The sequence below is a fragment of the Osmerus eperlanus genome, chromosome 17 (assembly GCF_963692335.1).
Source record: "Osmerus eperlanus chromosome 17, fOsmEpe2.1, whole genome shotgun sequence".
Lineage (NCBI taxonomy): Eukaryota > Metazoa > Chordata > Actinopteri > Osmeriformes > Osmeridae > Osmerus > Osmerus eperlanus.
In genome coordinates this window covers 13,599,556-13,623,311 of record NC_085034.1, presented here as the reverse complement: position 1 = coordinate 13,623,311, position 23,756 = coordinate 13,599,556, and the positions used below count along the sequence as shown (strand labels likewise).

The following is a 23,756-nucleotide window of genomic DNA, read 5'->3' as shown; positions in this document are numbered from 1 at the left end:
GGTGCACTGGAGAGGCAACAGCAAGACACCTCAAATAAAACTAAATTATTTTATTCAAGTTTGATAATTAGGCTATTTTGTCTCAGTCAATGTCAAGTTGTCATAACAAAGACAGTGACAGGTTATTTTGTCTCAGTTAATGTCAAGTTGTCATGACAAAGACATTGACAGGTTATTTTGTCTCAGTTAATGTCAAGTTGTCATAACAAAGACATCAGAAACAATGTCAACCTTGCATAAGAAATGACATAATTTACCGAATGACACCTAATGACAACATTCATAAACATTCATGAACATCCTTTCATGTGTCATGTCATGGTTATGACAGTGACATGACAGTGTCATGTCACTCTTATTCACACCCCTTCAAATAAAGTGTTACCGCTTTAGTTTGCTTGCCTGTGGTCAGTCTTGGAGGGCAGCCCAAAATACTTCTGTTCTCCTTGGGCTTTAGTCCTCTCAGGTTGTTCCTTTTTGTAGTATTTGATTTTGAGTAATATCTTCAAAAACTATCCAAATGATTGAAACTTCAGTGCATTTCTCCGTGAATAACTAGACAATACGATAGAAGCCAAGCAGGGAAGGTCAGGGGGAGGAGAGGGAAAGAAAATGCGACTGCCTTTGTTGATAGCGTACTGTGGTACTCCCTGGTGAATATAAAAACAAGCCGTCCTTTGCAGTTGGTCTGTATGGACTATCTTTCACTGGAGCCTGATGGAAAAGGAACAAAGAACATCTTGGTCATTACAGACCATTTCACTAAATATGCAGTAGCGGTTCCAACAGCAGATCAAAAGTCAAGAACAGTGGCGAAAGCTCTATGGAACACATTTTTCATTCATTACAGATTTCCAGAGCGGTTGCACAGTGACTGTGGGTGCAGCCTAGCTTAGCCCATTAGCTTAGGACCTCAAAGTTCTTTCTTACTCGACACCAAAGTTCAGAAACAAAAGTCTGTAATCCGAAATTCTTCTTTTGAAAGTTTACTTAAAATGATTTAAGTAATACAGTATAAAATTCAGGATAATACTTTTCTAACAAGTTAACTGGCATTAGTGTAGGTAAAAAGACTGTGTTGCTCCAAGGTCCAATAGCTTCTGACTGCTTTGCGGTGTTTCTTGTTCTTTCATATCAAATCAAACATCCAATCAAATTACGTTATTCTTAGCGTCACTGATAAACTATCAAAATTTTTCATTTCTACATTACACATGCAACACAATTTCTTATAGTTCTCATAAACACTATTCAATCTTAAATTCTCAATTTACAATTATTATTCAAAACTATTATTTCCACAGAAATGGCTTCAACAGTGACCAAGGTCGCGACTTTGAATCAGCCCTGATCAAAGACCTATGTATGCTGTTCGGCATTAAAAAGACGAGGACAACACCTTACCACCCAAGTGGAAATCCTGTGGAGCGGTTTAACAGGACACTTCTTGAGATGCTGGGTACACTTGAAGAGGGAGACAAAGTGAGGTGGAGGGATTTTGTGCAGCCCCTTGTCCATGCATACAATTGCACTAAAAATGATACAACTGGCTATTCCCCTTATCAGCTGATGTTCGGTCGCCAACCAAGACGTCGACATAGCTTTTGGGCTGAGCCCTGAGGGAAGCAGTAAACTACCCCACTCTGAATACGTCAAGAAGCTGACGGAGAGAGTCTAACTGAAAGCTACCGACTGGCCACTGAACACAGTCTGAAGAATGCTTTATAACAAACAGAGATTTGACAGCAAAGTAAGAGAGTCCACACTGGTAGCAGGAGACATAGTCCTTGTGCGGAATGTGGGCATCAGAGGGAAGCATAAAATCGCTGGAGTGAAATCATATACACTGTTGTTAAACAGATCCAAGACTCCCCTGTCTATGTCATCGTCCCAAAACACACAAGTGGACCTGAAAGAGTTCTACATAGAGACCTACTTTTGCCATGTGGATTTTTCCCATCCACTGTCAAAGAATTACATCCCAGGGAGTCCAAGTCCAGACAGAAACGTGATCACGCACCTCTTACGGTTGATGATGGAGCTGAAGAAGATGGAGAACTGTCTGAAGAGCAGGATGAGGTTGAGTATTACTCCCTTTATGACCAACCTTCGACTTCGACTATTGCCGAACAGGATAGAGGATTTCTACAAGAAGAAACCAGACTCAAGCAAAGGTCTCATGCAGTAGAATTCCCTGAAGAGGACACCCTGATGGAAAATGAGCCTGTCTCTGCAAGTCAGGAGGCTAATGTGAGTTTTGATGTGTCCACACTGAACCCTGCAGCTCCAGCATTTGAACCTGAGGAACTTGGAGGCGATGGAAATAGTAAATCAAGTCAAGTTCAATACTCACCTGCACCTGAGATTGTACGAGCCAAAAGAAGTCCTTCTAATGTTCCTGCAATGGACATGAGTGAGCATTGTAGTCCTAGAAATGGACCACAAAATGGATTGGAGATGACAGAGGAAAGTGGAAATGTAGAACACACAGAGTCAAAACAGACAGAGGTTGTCCCCGAAGATGAGGTGGCATTGAGAAGATCCTCTAGGGATAAAATAGCTACCAAAAAGCTGACCTACCGCTGAAAACCGCTGACCTATCTGCTGAAAACCGTTTTTACAGCAGAATGATCGTGAGCTGAAGCTATATTAAAGATATTAAAGATAATAAGATAAGTTAAAGATAACATTGAAGAGCTAGTTAAAAGGTTTTTCCCACCAAAGCTACTTCTAAAGAAGAAATAGCAGAACAACGGGTCGAAATTAGAACAAGAAGTTTACTTTCTTCTACTATTCTTTTTCTCCGGTGAGCGTTTTACACGTGTTCGTCATTGTGTTACTAGCAGACATAGCATGATAGATGTGTTTAGTGAGTCAAGCACGTGAAGTTCTCTATATTTCTATTCTGCTGTTAATTCAGTTGTTTAATGCATTGTGTGAAAATGTATTGATGATATGTGTACTGCATAAGTTTGAAACAAAAACCCATTGGAGTTGAACGTGAGTTTAATGATTTGAAGCCATTCCATGCTATGTTGAAGCTATGTTACTACGTGATATGCTAGTGCTTGAGTTTCATGTATGTAGTGAATGCAAAGATTTAATAAGTTATATTCCCAGATCTGGTAAAGTTATTGAGAGATTAATTGAATATTGCCCTGCTATGCTGGTTGTTTTTTTTCTGGGAGCATGATTTGAGGGTTGGTTCCATTGGACGAGTTCGCCATTGGACACGTGCAGCAGAAGAGCAGAGGGCGTGCACGGTCATCTTGCCTGCAACACGGACTGTTTTCTACTCACCATTCCTTCATTGCATCATACAGATAAGAGCGAGATCTCACCACACAAAAACATACTACTCGGGTAGATGCACTTTGGTTTATTATTTTGGGGTTATTTCATCAGTGCTCTGAGGTCATTGTATTTTATTTTCTCAACTTATGTGAAAGAAGGTTGAAACTGAGAAACAAGGTCATACTGTTTGATATTTGATGTGTAATAAATGCCAGCTATATAATTTGAGTAAACTATTCTATATTTATTCTTCTCTCTCTTCTTTTTGAAAAGTTCCTTAGAAAGGCAGCACTTCACTTTACCTTATAATAAGTGCCCCTTACACATGCATGTCCATCTTTAGCCGAAGCGAAGCTAGAGAGAGGATGCAATGGGATATTTCCTACAGAAAGCTAGATACTGCTTTAAATTGAAAACGGAGACGATCTTTTGATTAAAGACAAGTTCCTTAACCTCTGTCAATGTCACCAATAAAAAGTAAATACTCTTCAGTTACGAAGCATTTGTTTGTAGATAACGAACGATAGTTATTGCAGGAAGTACGTAGCTAGCTATGTGACCTAGTTTCGTTGTTCTATGGCAGCTATGATGATAGTCGTAGCGTTGTAAGCACTCTTCACTAGAATAACCATAACTTTAAAACAACATATCATATTTGTCTGCCTTGAGTAAAGACAAGTTTCTTAACATCTGTGTTCAATATCGTCAATTAAAAGTAAAAACTTTTCAGTTACAAAGCGTTTGTTCGTAGGATTAACGCCAGCTGCAGCAAACATTTACGTGACCCCAGTTTGGCTGTTCGTGACGGTCAACTATGAGTGTTTAACCTCGATTTTTGCAGATTTCTGTGAAACTTGCTAAAAGAAAAATGATCTAGCTAGATTATGTACACTTTAAGCTCAATGTACATACATTGTTTGGCCAACTTGGTCGATTGTGGAAAAAAGTCAAACCGTTTTTAGTTATGGAGAGCCATCGCGCTAGCTCTATTATGAGAGGAATTGCGTTTCCACTCATCACTTCAGTGGTCATAACTTTTAAACAAAATAGTCTGTCTTAAATCTGTCTGCTGTTCTGAACCACAAAATTACGCACGTTCTAACTTATCCTCTATCTTGTATTGAAAGTGGTTAAAAATGAGGTTTTCTGAAAATGTATTGCAGATGGAGAAGATTTGTCAAAATGGCTCTGTGAAATCGTCTTGACAAAGGATGATTTGCCTTACATAATCATACAAATATTTATATCATTAGAAAGTCCTAATTCTTGTCTTCAAAATGGTATAAACAGTTCAAGTATATTATTTGATAAAGTATGCAGACTTTATCAAATAAAGTTTGAACGGTGTTCCTAGCTTAAACGGTGTGAAACTAGTAGGCGAGCAAAAAAAGGGAGGAAAATTCATAATAAGTATGCATTTGTCATTTTTTAGCAGACTCTCTTATCCAGAGCAACTTACAGTAAGTTCAGGTACATTCTCCCCGAGGCAAGTAGGGTGAAGTGCCTTGCCCAAGGACACAATGTTATTTTGCACGGCCAGGAATCGAACCAACAACCTTCTGATTAATAGCCCGACTCCCTAACCGTTCAGCCATCTGACCCTCTGTATGCAGAATAACAATAGTGTTTTTGCTTTCAGCAAACACTAAAAATTACAGTTCATAAACGGACCCATCTGCAACTGACGCAAGCAAGCACACCCTACAATTTCCCCAGAAATTTTACCCTCTCTAGTTGGTATTGAGTTATATGTTTGGTAATAAAAAGTTAAACTGGCAAAAACAAAAAAGTTTTTTTCTCGGGGTGTGTGTGTGGGGGCATCATAAATGAATTATGCTTAGGGCACCAAAATGGCAAGCAAGCGGCACTGCCAGTAATCATCCTCTCGTCCCCTCAGGGAACAGCCTCCACCAACCGCTCAAGGCTCAGCTCTGCTACCAGCCTCCACCAACCGCAACAGTTTTGGCTCTGCTACCAGCCTCCACCAACTGCATCAGGCTCGGCTCTGCTACCAGCCTCCTCCACTCAATTGGGCTTGGCTTGCTACCAGCCCCGCCTCAATAACATAAACATATCACTTATTCTATCGCTGGTGTGTTACTGAACTTGTGTAAGAAATGGGTCCATATTCAACAATGGATAATCAAAGAAACTCTGACTTTCTTTTCAGTTTATAGGAGTTATGATCAGTGGGGCAGCGTTTTTACCTTCATCATACGGACTAGGACCAAAGAATAGGTACACTTTCTCAGTAAATGTGCAGTCAGTGAAAGAGTAGATTTTAGACCTAGCCTCCACATCATAAAAAGAGACCTGACCTTTCTCATAGTCCATAAACACCCCCCACCTTCTGGGGCTTCTGTCTCAGGGAGAGGACAGAGGGGCCAGTAACTATATACTTGTTACCTGGACCAGGACTACAATCCAGTATCCAGACTCGATGTGATCTTCCCCATCCTGTTGATAGACTCTCTGACCACTCCCGTATCCCACCAAGTCTTCCCCTCAACCTGTACCTCATAATAGAACCTCCCTGAGGAGAAACCCTGCTTTCCCAGGATACAGACAGAATGATCAAACCTCTCTGGGTTGTCCGGCTGATCCTGTTTGTCTTCATCCCTCACTTGTTTCCCATCCTCAGACATGATGTGATTCGGATGTGCTACAGCGCAGGGTCCAGAGTCACATCCACGGCATACTATTTAATCTTCTTCAGTTTAGACTCAGACAGCTTCTCCATCTCTTTATTGAGTGTCTCCTCCAGATGAGACACAGCTGCCCCCACACTCAGACCACTGTGGACACTGATCTCAAACCAGTCCTTGGTGTGTGGAGGGGTGCCTTTTTTCTCTGCTGCTTTCTGCTTCTCCTCAATCACCTCAATAAGCTCAGCCTGGCTTCTCTCGATGGAGCACACCAGAACAGTGAAGACCTGAATCAATCAATCAAACTTCAATCCAACTGTATTTGTATATAGCACATTTCTTGCCAGGAGGCAACACAATGCGCTTCACAGAGGGGAAAAGGGGGGGGGGGGGGGGTAAGTGGGATACAGACACTTATGTTTGACCCTAGCTTTCCAGAGGGAAGCAAAAAAAACAGATCACCGGGCCGGTATAGGAGAACTGTAAATATTCTTCCCTTACCCTTCTGAAATGAAACGATCGAGCACTCTCCTGGAGAATGTGAAGTGCCAACATATTTCAAAGAACAGTTCATTCATTCTACATCATAAGAAACACGACACGTTATACAAAAAAATTATAAATAAAACAAAAAAATAAAACACACAAAGCATTTAAAAGGAAGCTACTGGAAAATGTTGGCCTAACTTACCTGCCTAAATGGGCCTATATTGCCTGAAACACCATAAGACACAAACAGCATACAGTACACGAGAAACATTCGAAGGTAACGAACTAGTAGAGATGCTGTTGGCTTGTAAAGCCCACTCAGCAGCAATAGTAAAGAGACAGTACAGATCACAAAGTATATCCTTGCGGCTGGCTTTTAAATCTCGCTGAGCAGAATGGTGAAAAGACACTGCAGACTACAATGTCCCTATCTATTTAAAGCCACAATAAATATCAAAGGTACAGTAAAGAGGTATGACTGATGGGTCAGAATGACCCGAAGATAACACAAGGGTTAAGATCTTGCTTAAAGGTTTCCACAGTTTCAGCCATTCTTAGGTTCTCTGGCAGAGTATTCCAAAGGCTGGGAGCATAAAAAGTAAAAGCTGACTAAACACTGTCTGATATCTCTCGCTCTGCATCTCTCTTGCTGGTCTCTACTGAGAGTTTGATCTCCTGAACCTTCTCCAGTTGGTGAAGGTAGATCGTCTGCTGCATATCTCCCCTCTGTCTTCATCAAAGTCAATGCTTTGTATGGCAACTTCATGTTACCAGTGTGCATCACTGTGTGATATACCTTAGAGAGTGAATGAGTAAAGGCCGATATATGCTTCTGCGTTTTTCGAAAAACGGACACATGGGAACGCCCTCTACGAGCTCTCCGTCAGCCCTCGGAGAGCCCCGGAGAGCTCGACGTGCACCTCCTGAATTTTCTAACTATCCGTCGTAATTTTGGAGAGCGACGGAGAGCTACGGAGACCCCCTTGGCTGTGATTGGTCAGTATTAAGAACCGCTTGCGTCAGGGGCGAGGGCGGGGTTGCCGTGATAAACAGGACGAACAGAATCCTTTGACCGCCATTGCTGTTAGTTTTCACAAGTCATATTTCAGCTAAAAAGTACATGTAAATCATCATCTGATTTCAAATGTGACGAGAAATGGTCAGTGTAGTTGCTGAAAATGTGCATATGTTATTGATGAAACGGCTAATTTGTAAATTTGCTCCGACTTCTCGATAACCTAGGTAAATAAACACTCCACGACGACTTACGAAAAAACGCCCATCCGTAAACGGAGACGCAGAAGTATATTTCGGCCTTTAGGGTGTGCTCTGTATGTGACAAATAGGGGAACATACAGTCAGGAGAGGTTTGTATGTCTCTCAGACTCTCCAGTTGTCTGTGAGTGGTGTACAGGGTGATGCACAGCTTTGTCTGCTCAGTGTTGACTGTTGTTGACTGAAGGAGAGTGCGGTACAGTGTAGGTGTGATGGTGAGGCTTGTTTACCTGATAAATGATGGTGAGGCTTGTTTACCTGATAAATGTTTAGTCCTGGTTTTGTGATGTACAGTGCTACAGTACAGACAGAGTACAGGGTTTAGGTGGGGTTGGGCACCAGTTGTATTGTAAGAAACATAATAGGTGCTAAGACCACTAAGGTTGTTAAAGAGCTTCATGAATGGTGAAGCTAGTTCTGGTTATGGCACTCGAGCTGTGCGTTATGTCATCAGCTGATGTCACACAATCACCTACAGGAATGCTAATTGAAGGTCCATGCTTCCCCCTTAGAGGTCCCCCTTACAGGTCTGCATGCATTTATATCCAGACACAAATGCCCACAAATGCCCACATGGAGGCATCTCCAGCTTCTCCTTACTGTCTTCTGTATCATTACTACATGAAGCTATTGAGCTGTGAAGCCTTTTGACATATAAAATCTACAGAGGGGAGGGAGATGGGTAAGAAAGGAGACATTTCGTCAAGGTTGTATGCCTTAACCCTTGTGTTATCTTCGGGTCATTGTGACCCTTCAGTCATTGTGACCCCCCACATGTTGATACAACTTTCCCTCATACAAAAATTAAGTGAAGCATTTTATTTTAACCGTCGGGCTGTCTCACACCCCCCACAGCACGAAGGTTAACCCTTGTGTTATCTTCGGGTCATTCTGACCCGTCAGTCATTGTGACCCACCGTCGTATTGCGACAACTTTACCGCATACAAAAACAAAGTGAAGCATTTTCTTTTAACCTTCGGGCTGTCTCAGACCCCCCACATTGCAAAGGTTAAAATATATATATTTTTTGGTATTGGGTAAAATTGGGTAAACACAACGATGGTTTGTTGTGAACCTTTGGGTCATGTTACCCGAAGGCAGCACAAGGGTTAAAAGAAAATGCTTTTTATTTGCTTTTGTATTGGGTAAAGTTGTCGCAGCACAACGATGGGTCGTTGTGAACCTTCGGGTCAATGTGACCCGAAGGCAGCACAAGGGTTAAAACGCATCAGTATTTGAGGAGACACTCTGCAGTGTTCTACACCATCAGGTTAGCTCAAGCCGTGAAATACTGAAAATGTTTGTCATACAGTCACACCATCAGTATACACACTACTGTGACAATTCATTCTCTGCTTTTAAGTCATTCATTATTTAACAGGATTTGATTGAGAGATGAAGTTAGGAGGATCAACTGGAAGGTCAATTGTTTTATAGCTTTGAGGAAATGAAACCCCTCCTGTTCAGCTGACTTGCTAGATATAATTCAGCCATGAAAGGGTTAGCTTTGTTCAGGACAGAGGACTGGGAGGGGACTAGCCTCTTGTCATTATCTCACTGAAACTAAACTAAAGTCATTCTAAACTCAGGAAACTCGTTCTACTTAGTTTAGTTAGTGTTTAGGTTGGATTATACACATATCAGAGACAGCACAACATTAGTACCAACAGGTGAGAACAAATATTCAATCTGACCTGATAAATGTAACCTCAGTTGTATACAATAATGATGTGGCTGTTAGACTGACTGTTACATGACTCTGTAGAACTAAGCTCTTCTGATCCTTGATATTCAGCTGTATTTTCTATATGCACGCTTTGGATTAAAGGTTCTCCTAAATTAATGGAATGTACATTTTATAGCAGTGTTTTATGTAGCATTTCTATATTGCACTATTTTTGTAGGCTATTTGTCATTTTATGGAAGTACAATTTATACAATTATACAGTTTTGTTAATGAGTTCATAGGTTCACAAGATTCATAAACTAACTTTTGGCTTTTTACTCGAAATGGCTTCCAGCAGCAGTCTCCTGTCTGAAGATCAGTTCCTGTGTTCTGTCTGTATGTGATCACAGATCCTGTCTTTACTTCATGTGCACACAACTTCTGCAAGGCCTGTATCCCACATGTCCCATGTGTAAAAATACTTTTGATAAGAGACCAGATCGCTTTGTTAATACTTTAATCTCTGAAAGAGATATCCGACAGTGTTCAGGTCTCCACTGCTCTGGAGAGAAGCCAGGCTGAGCTCATTAAGGTGATTGAGGAGAAGCAGAAAGCAGCAAAGAAACAGGTGTGGTATCATGAGAGGCTAGACCACGGTGCGGGGTGTAGGGCAGTGCGTCAAAACCGGACAGAGCAGGCAAAAGTGGGTTCAAACAAAGAAACTGGTTTATTCACCAACAAAACAACCTTTGATCTTTGTGTCTATGTTCTGGGAAAGCAGGGCTTCTCCTCAGGGAGGTTCTACTATGAGATGCAGGCTGAGGGGAAGACTGATTTGGATCTGGGAGTGGCCAGAGTCTATCAACAGGAAGGGGAAGATTACAGTGAGTCCTAAGAATGAATACTGGACTATATGTCTGAGGAATGGAGATGAGTATGAAGCTAATGCTTGCCCTACTGTCCTCTCCCTGAGAAATAAGTCCCAGGAGGTGGGGGTGTTTGAGGAGGGTCTGGTCTATTTTTAAGATGTGGAGGCCAAGTTTCATATGTACTCTTAAACTGGCTGCACCTTCACAGAGAAGCTCTATCCATTTTTCTGTACCTGTCTGAATTATAGAGGTGAAAACTCTGCCCTTATGATCATCACCCCTGTCACAGATTGAAAAGCAAATACATGGTTTTGCTGGCGATAGTGATTTGGATTACAAAACATTTAGAATCAGTCTCTCTTCTTCTCTTATCGTGTATAAAGGGACTCTGACTTTGAAGCTAGTCTTGCTAAGACACAACTGACACGATTTGTTGTCATTCTGAAGTAAATGATCGCTCCTCTTATCTGAATGACAAGAAATCAGACCAGAATTTATGTCATACCGTTGGTGAATATGGGTCCAATTTATGCCTCAATCTATAGAGACCTTAAAAAAAACGTATCACTCAAACACAATTTACACACATTGCACGTGTGCTCTTGATCTCTTTGTAAATGTGATTTGAATAGGGATGCGTATTGATAAGATTTTAATGATTCCGACTCCTTATCAATTCCTGCTTATCGATTCGATTCCTTATCGATTCTCACCTCTACAGCCAACTAGGTCTGTGCGTCCTGCACCACCCCCACACACACACACTCGTTCTAAACAAATTTCTCAAACTGGCTTTGACTGGCTCTGAAATGAGACAATACCTACCACCTCTAGGCCTCTTCAGGCCTCTGTTTTCAAAACAAAATCTAGTCGGAGATAGAAACTTTGTTTCCTTGTGTTCAAGCTTCTATTACTCAACACCAGTAGGACTTACAGGGGTCCTAACAACAGGGGAAATAACTTCAGTGTCACCTTTCAAAAGAGACCATTTACATGCATGTACTCCAAATGGTTCAACAATAGCTTTCAATGTACTTTGGGTATGTTGTTTAGGCGTTTTCAGGCACATTTAACAGGACTATTAAAAAGTTAAACAATTAAAATGCTAAATTTAATAATGGATTAAAAATCGATATGCTCAGATTAATAATGGGACACACGAACGTTTGCTGATAACACACGCTGCCCCGATAACGTGAAATGATCAATAAGATCAATACTAATAGGAGACGAATGCTGGAGCTAAAATGTATGCTTCAAACGACGGGACAGAAGATAATGTCGTAAGCCGAAAACTGGATGTAAGACACCTCAGGTTAAGCTGGGTGGAAAAACACCACGATACAGGGTTGTCTTGACATTTTGCCTCTAAGTAGGATACTGAGAGAACATCACATATTTACTAAACGCTCACAAGAGATAACGAGAGGCACCCACGAGAACTCAGACCTTGTACGAGGAACAGAGGGCAGGGCAAACTGACATTTTAGGGGTTTGGGAGATGAACACACCATGGCCGGCTAAACGGCCATTTAGATAAGGGGCGTTCTGTGCACTATAAATGCTGTCTGTATTCAATTGTTGAGTAGGCTCTCTATCTTGTGCTCGGAAAGACCTAACCGTATGTGCCCCTGTACTTGATCAATAAAATCATTTACGTTTGCATCTGAAAACTTGGACTGACTCCGTGTTCATCCTTCGCACCTGTTCGGCCAAAATGCTAGCCACCACAATTGGCGACCTCCATACGTGATCCAAAAACCTACATATTTGATAAAAGGTAAGAAAACTACTTATAAAATGTATAATATGGCTATTGAACAGAGGACCGGGAGAGGGGCACCGTGCTTTCGGATGCAAACGTAAAAATGTTGCATCACGCAGGAAATTGTCTTGTCAAAACCCCATGTATGTCCAAATCCCGAATGAATGATGAATGAATGAATATATATGTGCTAAGTTTTCTACTGTCGCGGAGACGTGTATCTTGTCAAAGCAGTTTGGCAATGTGGGGGGTTTGATGGACGCACAGATCACTCCTAAGACACAAATCTCAGTTAGAGATAGACATTAGTGGGGTCTATTTTTAAATGAACTTTGATACCAAGTAAAGCATGATAAAGTCTAGGTATCACAAAACCGCATAGAACTGGGAAATGTTATTCAAGAAATGCGTACGTGTTTAGGCTAATTTGCCGATCTAAATGTGTCTAAAAATAGATTTTTGTAGTTCATTCGGCGCCAGAATTTAGGGAAGTGACCAACATTTAAGAATTTAGGAAAATAACTAAACAACCCTTTACGAAATCTAGCAGAATTGTAAATAGGAAGAAAAAAAAGTATGGAGATAATTTAACCAGTTCATTTCTGGAGGTTTTTGTGTACTTAGAACAACAAGGTAAAAGCAGAGAAATTAGGGTGCACTCTAAATTCTTAGTCTAAAAAGTTAAAATACAGGAGTTATAAACCTGTATCTTTTAAGACGCGCCGTGCAAACGCCAGAAAAGGAACTTAAATAGATAAAATCACGGAGGTAGGATCTAATTAAATGGGAAGTTGTATAAACATTGTGAAATAGAACTTATGAAACGGTATCCAACAGCACCAGACAGAAAAAAGGCTAGAAATAATAGAAACATGTTGTTTCATCATAGTCTATGATGTGGTATTTTTTATGGGAGCTGAAAGAACCTGAAATACTTTCTAAAAATGAACACATAACTTTTATGTTAATATTTTCCAAAAACTAACAGCATCACAATGTTTGGGGAATGGAGTCAGATAAAAAACGATGTTTAGAAAACGGTAAAAAAATAAAAAGAGATGCAAGTTCTTTAGGGAAAAAAGGAATAAACTGATGATAAATGATTTCCTACAAGGGAAAATGGTATGTAAATGTAGAAATTAATAGGAAATGATTCATGCAAGTTGTCTTACATCTGTTCTTTCTGAAATTACAGACGGAGAAGCCACCAGCCTGGCACAATACGAAGAAGTGTTTAACCCTAACAAACCAGACACCCGAGTGTTTATTTTGGAAAGTTTAATAAACAAATAAAAATATTTGTGTCAAAAATTGCATTTGCAAAAGGTTTTCCCGTACAACAAGACCTCTGCCACACACATAAAGCAATAAACGAATACACATTATTAAACCAGGGGTATAGTCTTGAGGTTTTATCCCGATTCATATCTCAGTATAGCTGAGAAAGGGGGGGTTGCTCGGACTGTTAAATCATATACTTATATTAAGTCTAGATCATCCAGGCCCACTGTTCCAAAAGGTGCCACCCATGGCAATGAGGAAAGGAGGCAGAGCGAGTCCTGCCAGGCTCACTGGCCAGACTCTCCCAGCCGGAGAAGCAATGCCAGACCCCCCAGGGGCAGGCAACGAGATAATGGAAGGCGGTCTGACAGGCCCGCAACTAGTAAAGGCATACTACTACGTCAGATATCTGCTGGAGGAGGCCGAGCGAGCCAGTGCTGGAAGGAACCCAAACCCAAATGATGACGTCACTGATGACCAAGCTGAGTCCATGCCTGCGGCACCCAACCTCCAGGTACAGGATGAGAGAACAATTCCAATAACCTCTTTTGACAGCTGTTCTATATCCGTTAAGCAGATCCTCCATGAACTGTGCACCAAGCTCCGAGGGGGGCGTGACGACACAACCATGTATCTGCTGGGGAGGAGGGGGCTAGAGGGGGTTGTGGCGGAGGTGGAAAGAAGAACTCGCAAGAAAGGTGAGAAAGAAAAACAACCCCTAACCACCCCCCTGCCCCCTGCCTCACATGATCCCCCAACTCGCTATGCAAACTCGCTATGCATAACAATTAACATTTTGATTAGTTATGCTCTAAAGTGAAATACCTGTATCCACCACTGTAAAATCCAGCTAAACACTATTTTTTCTGCCGCATGGGGTTATCCCCATGATTGTGAAGCTCAAGACATTTGAGCAGGTAAAAATTGAGAACCAATTCGAAACGTAGCCATTGGAATGCTGAACTAACTCTGTCAGTAGACGGATCTTGTTTCAGGAATCCAGAGGTTTGAAGGATTTTCTGTGGTGGAACAGGAGCGAAGAAGGTAAAAAACATTTAAAAAGGTTTAATTAATGTCCCCAACTCTGCTTAGAAGCAGACCCAAAAAGAGAAAGAGGTGAAAATATTAGATAAGTGTGAAGAAAATATGAAGGATTGAGTTTGCCACTATTAAACATGTTATCTTCTGTCTTTTTAGGAATCCCATAGATTACATTACTATGCGAAGGGGGGAGTTAATGAGTAATGGAAGATAAACAAAAAATTCGAACTATGGTCTCCAGGAGTAGCGGAGGCAACTTGAAATCGATAACTTTAAACAGTATTTAGTAGATAAATAACAGCCACACTAAGGAAATATTATGAAGAATAAAGTAACAAGATTCATTAATTTAGAAGTCTAATCTTTAAACAATGCCGAAGCTTTTGTTGAAGATGTTTTGTAGGAGTACATGGTGTCTAGGATACACCAAGGAATACTTCTGCAGGAGGAGATGGAGGAGAGAGGAGAAGGAGGAGTCTCGGAGAACCAACCAGTATCCAGCCTGGTAGCCGAGTCTTCTTAAAATCTACCGGAGAAAGTGGAACACTCCACGTAGAAACTGTGCACAGGGACACGAGCGACTGTGACCACAGTACAGCTTGAAGGGTCAACCATGTGATTTCATCTCGAATCACTGTTAAAAATCCCGGATCAGACTTGATAAACACATATTGACTCCGATCTCCCTGTGACAGTACAGGACTGTGCTGTCCTAAAGCAAAGCACACAAATGACGTTGTCTAAATCTCAGTCCTAGGACTGGGCGTGGTCGTTGCTTAAGACCAAGGACCATATCCAGGGCTTGGAAGCCTTACCAAGCCACCCTGGACAACGGCGAACAGTCACTCAAACCTGCTCCCAAGAAAGGGATCAGAAAATGAAACTCAACCGCCGGGACAACAAACAATCCCTTCCCTGGTTGCATTCCAACTGGGAAGAAGGGGGAGGGAGAAAGTGAACCAGTCCAGGACGTGCCAGGGTCAGGATCCCAAGGGAGGCCGGAAACCGAGGTTCCCGAACCAAGGCCAAACCCGCCAAACAACCTGACGGCGCCCTTACCCGAGCAGCCTCCAAGCTACAGGAGGCCGAGCAAGGACAAGGCGCCCCTGGCAGATCCCACACTGGCACCGCAAAATCTTTCACTGGGCACGTTGCCCAGTGAAGGAGGGGTGGAGGTAAGGCTGAGCTCTAGGGATGTTTTAGGAGAAGGCATGTACAGTAATGACTATAACATAGAATGTGTAGCCCAAGTAATGGCTCAGGCAAGGCCCGCAGTCAAAACTATGGAAAGATTTGAGGTTGAAATAAACGTTGCTCCAGCCCACTTCAATGGTATCTGTGGAGTTCACAGCACAAGCTAACGGGTTGTCAGACTGTTATGTATGCTCCAAGGCCAGGACCGAGGAGTTGTATGTCACTTCTACACACCTAGGTTGGGAAAAATGCGAGGAGAAAACCAACAGGGGGCTTACCGTACCTGAGAACATGATAAAACAGCATATCCCCACGTGTGAGGCAGCATGACTCGCCTATCTAGGATCTCGTGAGTATGCTCTGAGTGTCCAGGGGGACCCGGAAGAGAGGGTCCGAAGGGACATTAAGGTTAACTGCCAATACCTAGAAGGGATGCTGCCACGTTTGGAGGAGGAGGTGGCCATTCCGAAAGGGGTAACTAACGCTAGAGAAATCTTTCGAGTGTTATCAAAAAACAGGCAATATAGATGTAGGGGCCGTGCCAGACCAGGACTGTAGTTACATCTGGGAAGTAAGTGGGGAAGGCACCAAACTGATCGATGGGCAAGCAAGACAGATTAAGGGAGCCCAGCCAAGACGTCCTATTCCCCCAGCCTGCCCTTATCATTTTCAAACTCAAATTGTGGCTGATGTGTTTTGGCTCTGTGATTATGCAAAAGGTCTAAGCTTCCCATCGATTGGAACGGGAGATGTGCTAGAGTCCACGGGGTCACTCACGTGGTTCATTTTCGGTTGCACTCAGAGACAGGCAAACTGGAAAACTTGATCCGCTCTAAACGAGCCTACACTTCTAACGTAACTATCGATGCTATTGGGCAGCCAAGGGGGGTGCCCAGTGAGTTCAAAGCCAGAGACGAGGTAGCGTCAGGGTTTGAATCCATTCTGCCATGGATAACGGTAAACAAAAATACTGAATGGATCAACTATATTTATTATAATCAGCAAAGATTTATAAATTATACTGAGACCGCACTCACAGCTCTGGGAGAGCAACTGTCTTCCACCTCGGCCATGACCTAACAGAACCGACAGGTGCTGGATTGGCTCCTGGCTGAGGAAGGAGGGGTATGTACTAAGATTGGCGAAGTATGTTGTACATTCATCCCGAATAATACTGCCCCAACAGGTAGTTTTGCCCAGGCCATGACTGACCTAAGGTCCCTAAAGGAAGAGGTGAAAGCACATGCGGGACAAGGGACAGATTGGTTTGGTTTCTTGAACTCACGCTTGGGAAACTGGGGCTTTGGGTTGATAAAAATGGGAATAACTATCCTCCTCACTATTTTAACCCTAGCAGGGGTCAAATGCTGTTGTATGCCAATTCTCCGGTCTCTAGCCTTGCCTCCCTATGGTGGTTGTACGCACAAAGAGAAACATGCCAACCTCTCTTTTGCCCGCAGAAGGACTCTCCGGTCCGGACTTGTACCCAATACCTGAATGGGTCATAACGGGAGAGGACCATAACGAATAAGCTCGACTCCAGGCCATGCCATGCCCGGTCGTGTCACTACGATAAGAATAACTTGTTAAATTGTTGGCTGAAATTTTAAAATACGTTTTTGATCTATTTTGTTTAATTTTTCAGTGTTGATTTATTTTGTTTACATTTTTTAGATTTTTTGGGGGGGACAAACAGATTGTTGTAAAATTTGGAATGATGGCCCTTCCAAGACATTGCTTGTGTGTATTAATTATGTGTTGTGATTCATGGTTTATCCTCCAAAAAGGGCCTGAAGCCTGGAGGAGTTTTAATCCAGAATCTTGAACTATGACGGTTGGAAGGTTGTAATCAATGGACGGCATCCTCTGTGCTCATACACAAGGTTATTGGAACCTTGGGAGGGTAGTGGAGGTGTTGGTCATTTTTTAACTATTTTTAGCAAGAGAAGTTTAAGATACTGGGTTTATGTACAAGCCTCATAAAGGCATTAAGGAATATTAGACTGTGTATTGGTTTGTGGGAGAAATAAGGATTAAAGGAGCATTTATACATGTATCATTTTATTATAGCTTAAAAACCACATGACCTTAACTACAAGGGCAAGTAGCATTGAACCGAGGTACCATCAAATGGATATCTCGTCACATTACACAAATTTGGACCACTAGGCTCAGTTATATACACTAGCATACTATAAAGGTGTAGCTAACCAAGTTAGCATTGAATTACATAACGAATGATGTGTCTTACTATAGGTCAAGATTGTTGAAATTCCTGTTTATTATTTGTTTGTTTCTTTTGATGTTTAAACGTTTTGGGTGGTACCCGGGGAATTTCTCTTGGTTATAGATCCAGTTCTCTTGTTTAGAGTGAGAGGGAAAAGACACCTCAGGTTAAGCTGGGTGGAAAAACACTACGATACAGGGTTGTCTTGACATTTTGCCTCAGTAGGATACTGAGAGAACATCACATATTTACTAAACGCTCACAAGAGATAACGAGAGGCACCCACGAGAACTCAGACCTTGTACGAGGAACAGAGGGCAGGGCAAACTGACATTTTAGGGGTTTGGGAGATGAACACACCATGGCCGGCTAAATGGCCATTTAGATAAGGGGCATTCTGTGCACTATAAATGCTGTCTGTATTCAATTGTTGAGTAGGCTCTATCTTGTGCTCGGAGAGACCTAACCGTATGTGCCCCTGTACTTGATCAATAAAATCATTTACGTTTGCATCTGAAAACTTGGACCGACTCCCTGTGTTCATCCTTCGCACCTGTTCGGCTAAAAAGCTAGCCACCACAATAACTAGATCGACTACACACAATAAAGGCAAATTGCTTCACACAGTAACAAGTGGTTGTGATCACTTTTGAGCAGTTTAGCTCTACCTTAGATAGTTAGAGATGAAGCGCGAACGTTAGCTGCACTGCTGCATGCATCGAACACATGACTTTCCGGTAACTTCATTCCATGCTGTGTGTTCAAATGCTTCTTCATATTTGTAGTATTTCCTCCCTTCGACGAAATAGACTTTTTACACTCGTTACAAGTGGCGTTGTTGTCATTTTGTCGAGTGAAATACAACCAAACTTTAGAACGCTTCTTCCTAGTTGCCATGTTTGCTGCAGTCTGTCTGAATAAACTATAAAAGTTTGCGCATGCGCAACGGCACAGAGAATCGTTAACAGAATCGTTAAGGAATTTTGCTAACGATTCCAAGAAATCGATTCACTGGGAACCGGTTCTAAACAAGAACCGGTTCTCGATACCCATCCCTAGATTTGAATCTATAGAGGAAGTAACAAAGTCTCAGAAAGACTGGGATGGGTGAAAGCCAGGCTTCCAGCATGTTTTTCCCATCTTAAATGTGACAGATCAATTATCTGTTTTGAAAAGGGTGTGGAGGGGCTGCAGGGAGAGAATAGGTAACAACAGCAAACAGCTGAACACACATTTGCTAGATGTTAGATGATTTTTATGACATTTTTTGAGTTAATTCAGAAACTGTTACAAAACAAAATGAAGACAAACAAAAAGAGAAGTATTTGTTCTCTAATGATCATAACCAGTGATCTTTCACACACTGGGATCAACAGATAGTGGACCTTTGACCTCCAAACCCAGCGTCCATCTATCCATCCATCCTCTCAGCAGTGCAGTCTGCAGCCTGACAGTGTAAATGTCTCTGATTGTTGCCATGGAAACACACAACATATCTTCCTCACTACTGTGACAATGATAGAAAGTCAGGCTATAAAGACACAAAGATTGTATTTACAGTATCACACATACAAACACTCTGTCACATACACTCACCCTGTCACATACTGTACACACACACAATTCCAAAATCACAGACCAAAGGACTGCAAAGTATAACTAGAATAAATTGCTGTGTGAGTTCTTGCAGTGAGTTCTTTTTAAGAGTACACAAACTTGCGCAGCTAACACACACAGTCCTGTCTGGGGTGGAATAGTCCAGCTGTGGTCAAGCTTTTGAAGAGTGTGTGACATCCTGGTCTGGTGATGGAGTGGAGCGGTCCAGTCTCTGGTAAGTCTTTCACCAGTCTGGTTCTGATGAGGACATCCATTCTTGATGGAATCAGTAAAGTCTAGTTCAGGCTGGTCTGAGCTGGACTGAAGCAGTTCTTTATACTTTCCAGGATGAGGCTAGACCAGTTATGCTGCTCCATCACACCTCCAGCCTCAAGCCATGCTGCTCACCCCTCTGAAACAACAAAGATAAATTATCATGTCTTAGGGCCAGAGCATGATGTCAGTCTCCTGTCTTATATTGGCTCATGGTCTAGACTCCTCTCTTCCCATTGATCCGTGGCCCAGTGAAGTGTCTCACCATTGGCCCTTGGTGGCCGTGCTCCTCCTCTGCTGGGACAGGCTGTAGATCTCCTGCAGCTGTTTCTTCTGGTCATCACTGAGTGGCGCTGTGAGTGACTGGTACCAGCCTACATCTGTACTCTGGACCCCTGCAACATGTACACTGGGTGAGTGTGTAATATGCGCAAGTGTAGGACAGGAGGGTATTCCAGAAAGCGGGATTAACAAACTGTGAGTCTCACCTGGAACCCTGAGTTAATTTACCCTAAAATGGTAAACTGTCATTTCGGTTGCAGAACAGCTGATTTGAATTAGTTAAGCGTGTGAATGAGGTCTGTAGCCAACATCAATGGAACTCCATTACTAGTGTAGCACAGTCCACAGACAAAGCACGGTACCATCACACCTTCTCCTACCCCCGACAAGGAAAGGGTCTTCCCCCTTTTATAAGGAAGAACTTTCTTATGTGGATTTACAAACATATTCTCAAGGACTACATGGCTCATGGACACTATTTCAATGAGAGTAGTTGATGTGTTATAATGTGTGTTTTTCTCATTTACTTAGAACGTTGTTTAATTGAGGTTTGATTATAACTTCCCTTCAAGTATAGTTAAGTCAGCCAATCTTGATATCAAAATGATTGTACCATACTAACAAAACCATTTATGAATGTTGTATTGTTATATTCTGAAGTTTAAGCATTCCATGGACAGTTGAAATAACAGAACTCAAAAGCTACAGCCACTTCACACCTAGGCAGATCTCAGGACAACTCCCAGGTGACGCCCAGGTAAATAAAATCATTGTGTATAATATTCGCGTATCACTCATGCTATCTGATCTGCTCTACTTTCATAGAATTCACTACTTAAGATTAGACTGATTATTACGAAGGCTATTATTCAATATTATTCAATAAGGTTTCCTCTGTCCCTTTAACAAATAAGAGGTGGTGCCCCCAAGAACTACATACTTTATTATAAATTAAGTATTGCTAATCTTAAACGAGCAAACCCCGCTACACTAGCTTCCACCATGGCACTTGGCGACAAAAAATGTTCTACTTCACCCCACGTATTAACACTTCAAGTGTTAATACGTATTTATGGTGAATCTGAGCACATATTCATATAATCATCTGTCTTCACTCACCACCTGTCTGGAGGAGATAAAGGTGTGGATGAAACACAACTTCCTCCAGCTAAACAGCTCCAAGACTGAGGCAATTCTTGTTGGCACTTCACATCAAATCCAGTCATCCTTCATAACCGGTATAACCATTTCTGGCCATGACATTCCCCTCAACCCTAACCCTAACCCTCTCCAAAACAATCTTGGTGTAAAATTTGACCCACAACTCACCTTTGAAGCCCATATCAAAAACCTCTGCAAGATTTGTTTCTACCATCTCAGAAATATTGCCAAACTCCGTTACACTCTCACCTTAGCTGATGCCGAAAAACTGGTCCACGCCTTTGTCTCCTCCAGACTGGATTACTATAACGCACTTCTCATCGGGATCCCTAACAAAAGCCTACAGAGATTGCAGTATGTTCAAAACAGTGCTGCAAGGATCCTGATGAGAGTGCGGAAATACGACCACATCACACCCATTCTCCATTCACTTCATTGGCTTCCCGTTTCTGCCAGGATTGAATTCAAGGTCTCCCTTCTCACCCATCAGTGCATCCATGGAAATGCTCCCCTCTACCTGAAATAACTACTGACCCATACAACTACATTAGATCCCTCCGCTCAAATTCTAATCGCCTCCATCTCCCCAGGACTAAGCTCAGCACCATGGGTGTCCGGGCTTTCTGTTCTGCCGCTCCTCGGATCTGGGATGCCCTCCCCGACCATCTGAGGGCACCACAAACCACTAAGACTTAAAAAAAAGGACTAAAACATTTATTATTAGCAGATCTTATGAGTTTGAATTATCTAATTGTATTTTATATAGATTTTTTACCTTGTTTTATAATCTTAACTGTAGCACTGAGATTTGTTTTCAAATTAAAAGTAGGGATGTCACGAGAACCGATACCTTCCAGTTCTAAAATGTCAAAACACCGACGATGCCCATTTTTTTGAAGCACCGTAGGCACCGTTAGCGACGATGACAGTGTTAGCAGCATCGGTTCCGGAACTGATGGGGGCAGCATACGCTTCAGTGTTCCAGTATTTGTTGCACTATAAGCATTAATTGCACTTTATTATGTTGTTCTATGCTATATTGCACATGTTTTTATGTGTTGTTATGACATTTTGATATTTTTTAAGTATTTTAGACGTCTGAGTTCTAAATATTTCCGACGGTCCACACAGCGCAAGTTATTTATCCAAAACGGTACAGTAGCTAGCTAGCTTTCGTTAGCTTCCTGGCTAAATTAGCTAGCATAATACTCGTAGCAATTCTACTACTATGCTAGTGTTACTTGTTAAGGCCGAATTATACTTCTCCGACTCCGTTACGGACAGACGGACGGACGGAGTCGGACGAATTGGTTGAATTAGCCTTCTCATTAGTACATTTTGAAGCCATACTAAAGCGTTTGTTGCATAGTTTTTGCACTTTTTTTCTATCGGAAAATATTCAGTTGGAATGTTCGAAATCGCATATGTGAGACCCGCATTCGAACGATCACATATGTGCGACGCTACTCCTTTACGGGTTAATAAAGAAGTTCAAGTACATGGAATCTTAGAAAACCCTTTTTTAACGTGGTATCGAAATCAGCATCGAGAATCGTGATATTTTACTGGTATTGGCACCGACTACTGAATTTTTGGTATCGTGACACCCCTTATTAAAAGTGTGTTAGAAATAAAATGTATAATATTATTATTATATTCTGAAAAAAGCAACACAACTGTAGCAGCAAAGGAGAGACAATTGGCGTGGGAGACTCTTACTGGCAGAGTCAATTTGAATGCAGTAACTTAGTCCATACCAACATTTAACCACACTGTCCGTTGATATTACAGGTGAAAAAGTGTAGGAATGGAATTAAATATCAGGTTAGGTGAATCCTATGGGTGCAAAGCGCACTTGGCAACAGCTTAATATGAAATATGTAAAACATAATATGAACAGGTAAGGCATATTTTGGTCTAGAATCTCATGATTGCAGCCCACATCACTTTGGTTTTAATTATATTTGACATGATACAAAGTAAATTCTGTCAGTTTGTGCCTATTTCAACTTGTAGTAGCAGTTACCCCCAACTGAATGCTTTTCATCACAGATGATGATGATTATGATCATGAATAAACGTTGACTGCTGCATCCGAGAGGCCTACATGTACAGTAGCTACTGGTAGTTCTTTCCCCATTTACAGTCTTGTGTGGAATTGTCAATTTTAAATGTACACTGAAGTGATGAGAATAATGAATGGAAAAACAAATTGCACATTATGATTCTGTTGAACAGGGCATGGATGGCATTGCCAGAAAAGAGGGTCTATCAGCCTGCATAGCTGCACCCAGTGAGATGTTCCGTTAATGGCAGGTGAATTCTGCATGTAGAACTGTGGAGTGCACGTCCACGGAGTGCACGTCCACGGTCGGCTGAACCAGGAAAGGACACCCCATGTCTGCCAACTTTATCAGGCTCAGACAGCGGCAGGGGATAGGTAGAAATGCAGAGTTTGTTAAGGAAAACCTGCCAGCGAGCAGGTTAGGTTCACAGAGTCAGTTACCATGGACACTGACCCACAGTTTGCGTTACCTCTCTTTCTGGAACGGAAAACCCAGAGTTTGCCTCATCTCAGGGGTTAACCATCTCAGGGTTTTCACTAAACCCGCCTTCTGGAATACCCCCCTGGTAGATTGTGTTTATGTAAGTCTATGTAAAATGTATGCATCAGTACTTCTCTGTGTATGTGTGTGA

The 23,756-nt window shown here is 41.9% G+C and overlaps 1 protein-coding gene and 1 long non-coding RNA gene across 8 annotated transcripts in view; both read right to left on the bottom strand.

The window, feature by feature from the left end:
* Positions 1 to 650: 650 nt before the first annotated feature.
* LOC134037977 (uncharacterized) lies at positions 651 to 2,108 on the bottom strand. The gene is made up of 3 exons (XR_009932624.1): positions 1,937 to 2,108; positions 1,405 to 1,464; positions 651 to 714 (listed from the first exon to the last, which is right to left on the bottom strand). It is a non-coding gene; the product is annotated as an uncharacterized LOC134037977 (long non-coding RNA).
* Positions 2,109 to 18,833: 16,725 nt separating this feature from the next.
* ipo8 (importin 8) overlaps positions 18,834 to 23,756 on the bottom strand; it is a 77,867-nt gene continuing 72,944 nt past the window's right edge. For 4 of the 7 annotated variants that reach the window (XM_062482838.1, XM_062482839.1, XM_062482836.1 and 1 more), the window contains exons 25-26: positions 19,882 to 20,011; positions 18,834 to 19,755 (exon numbers count right to left, since the gene is read on the bottom strand). In XM_062482838.1, coding sequence (XP_062338822.1) covers position 19,755; positions 19,882 to 20,011 — 131 coding nt within the window. In that variant the 3' untranslated portion in view covers positions 18,834 to 19,754. The remainder of the gene's footprint in view (positions 19,756 to 19,881; positions 20,012 to 23,756) is intronic. The other 3 variants (XM_062482840.1, XM_062482842.1, XM_062482841.1) reach the window with 2 other exon arrangements.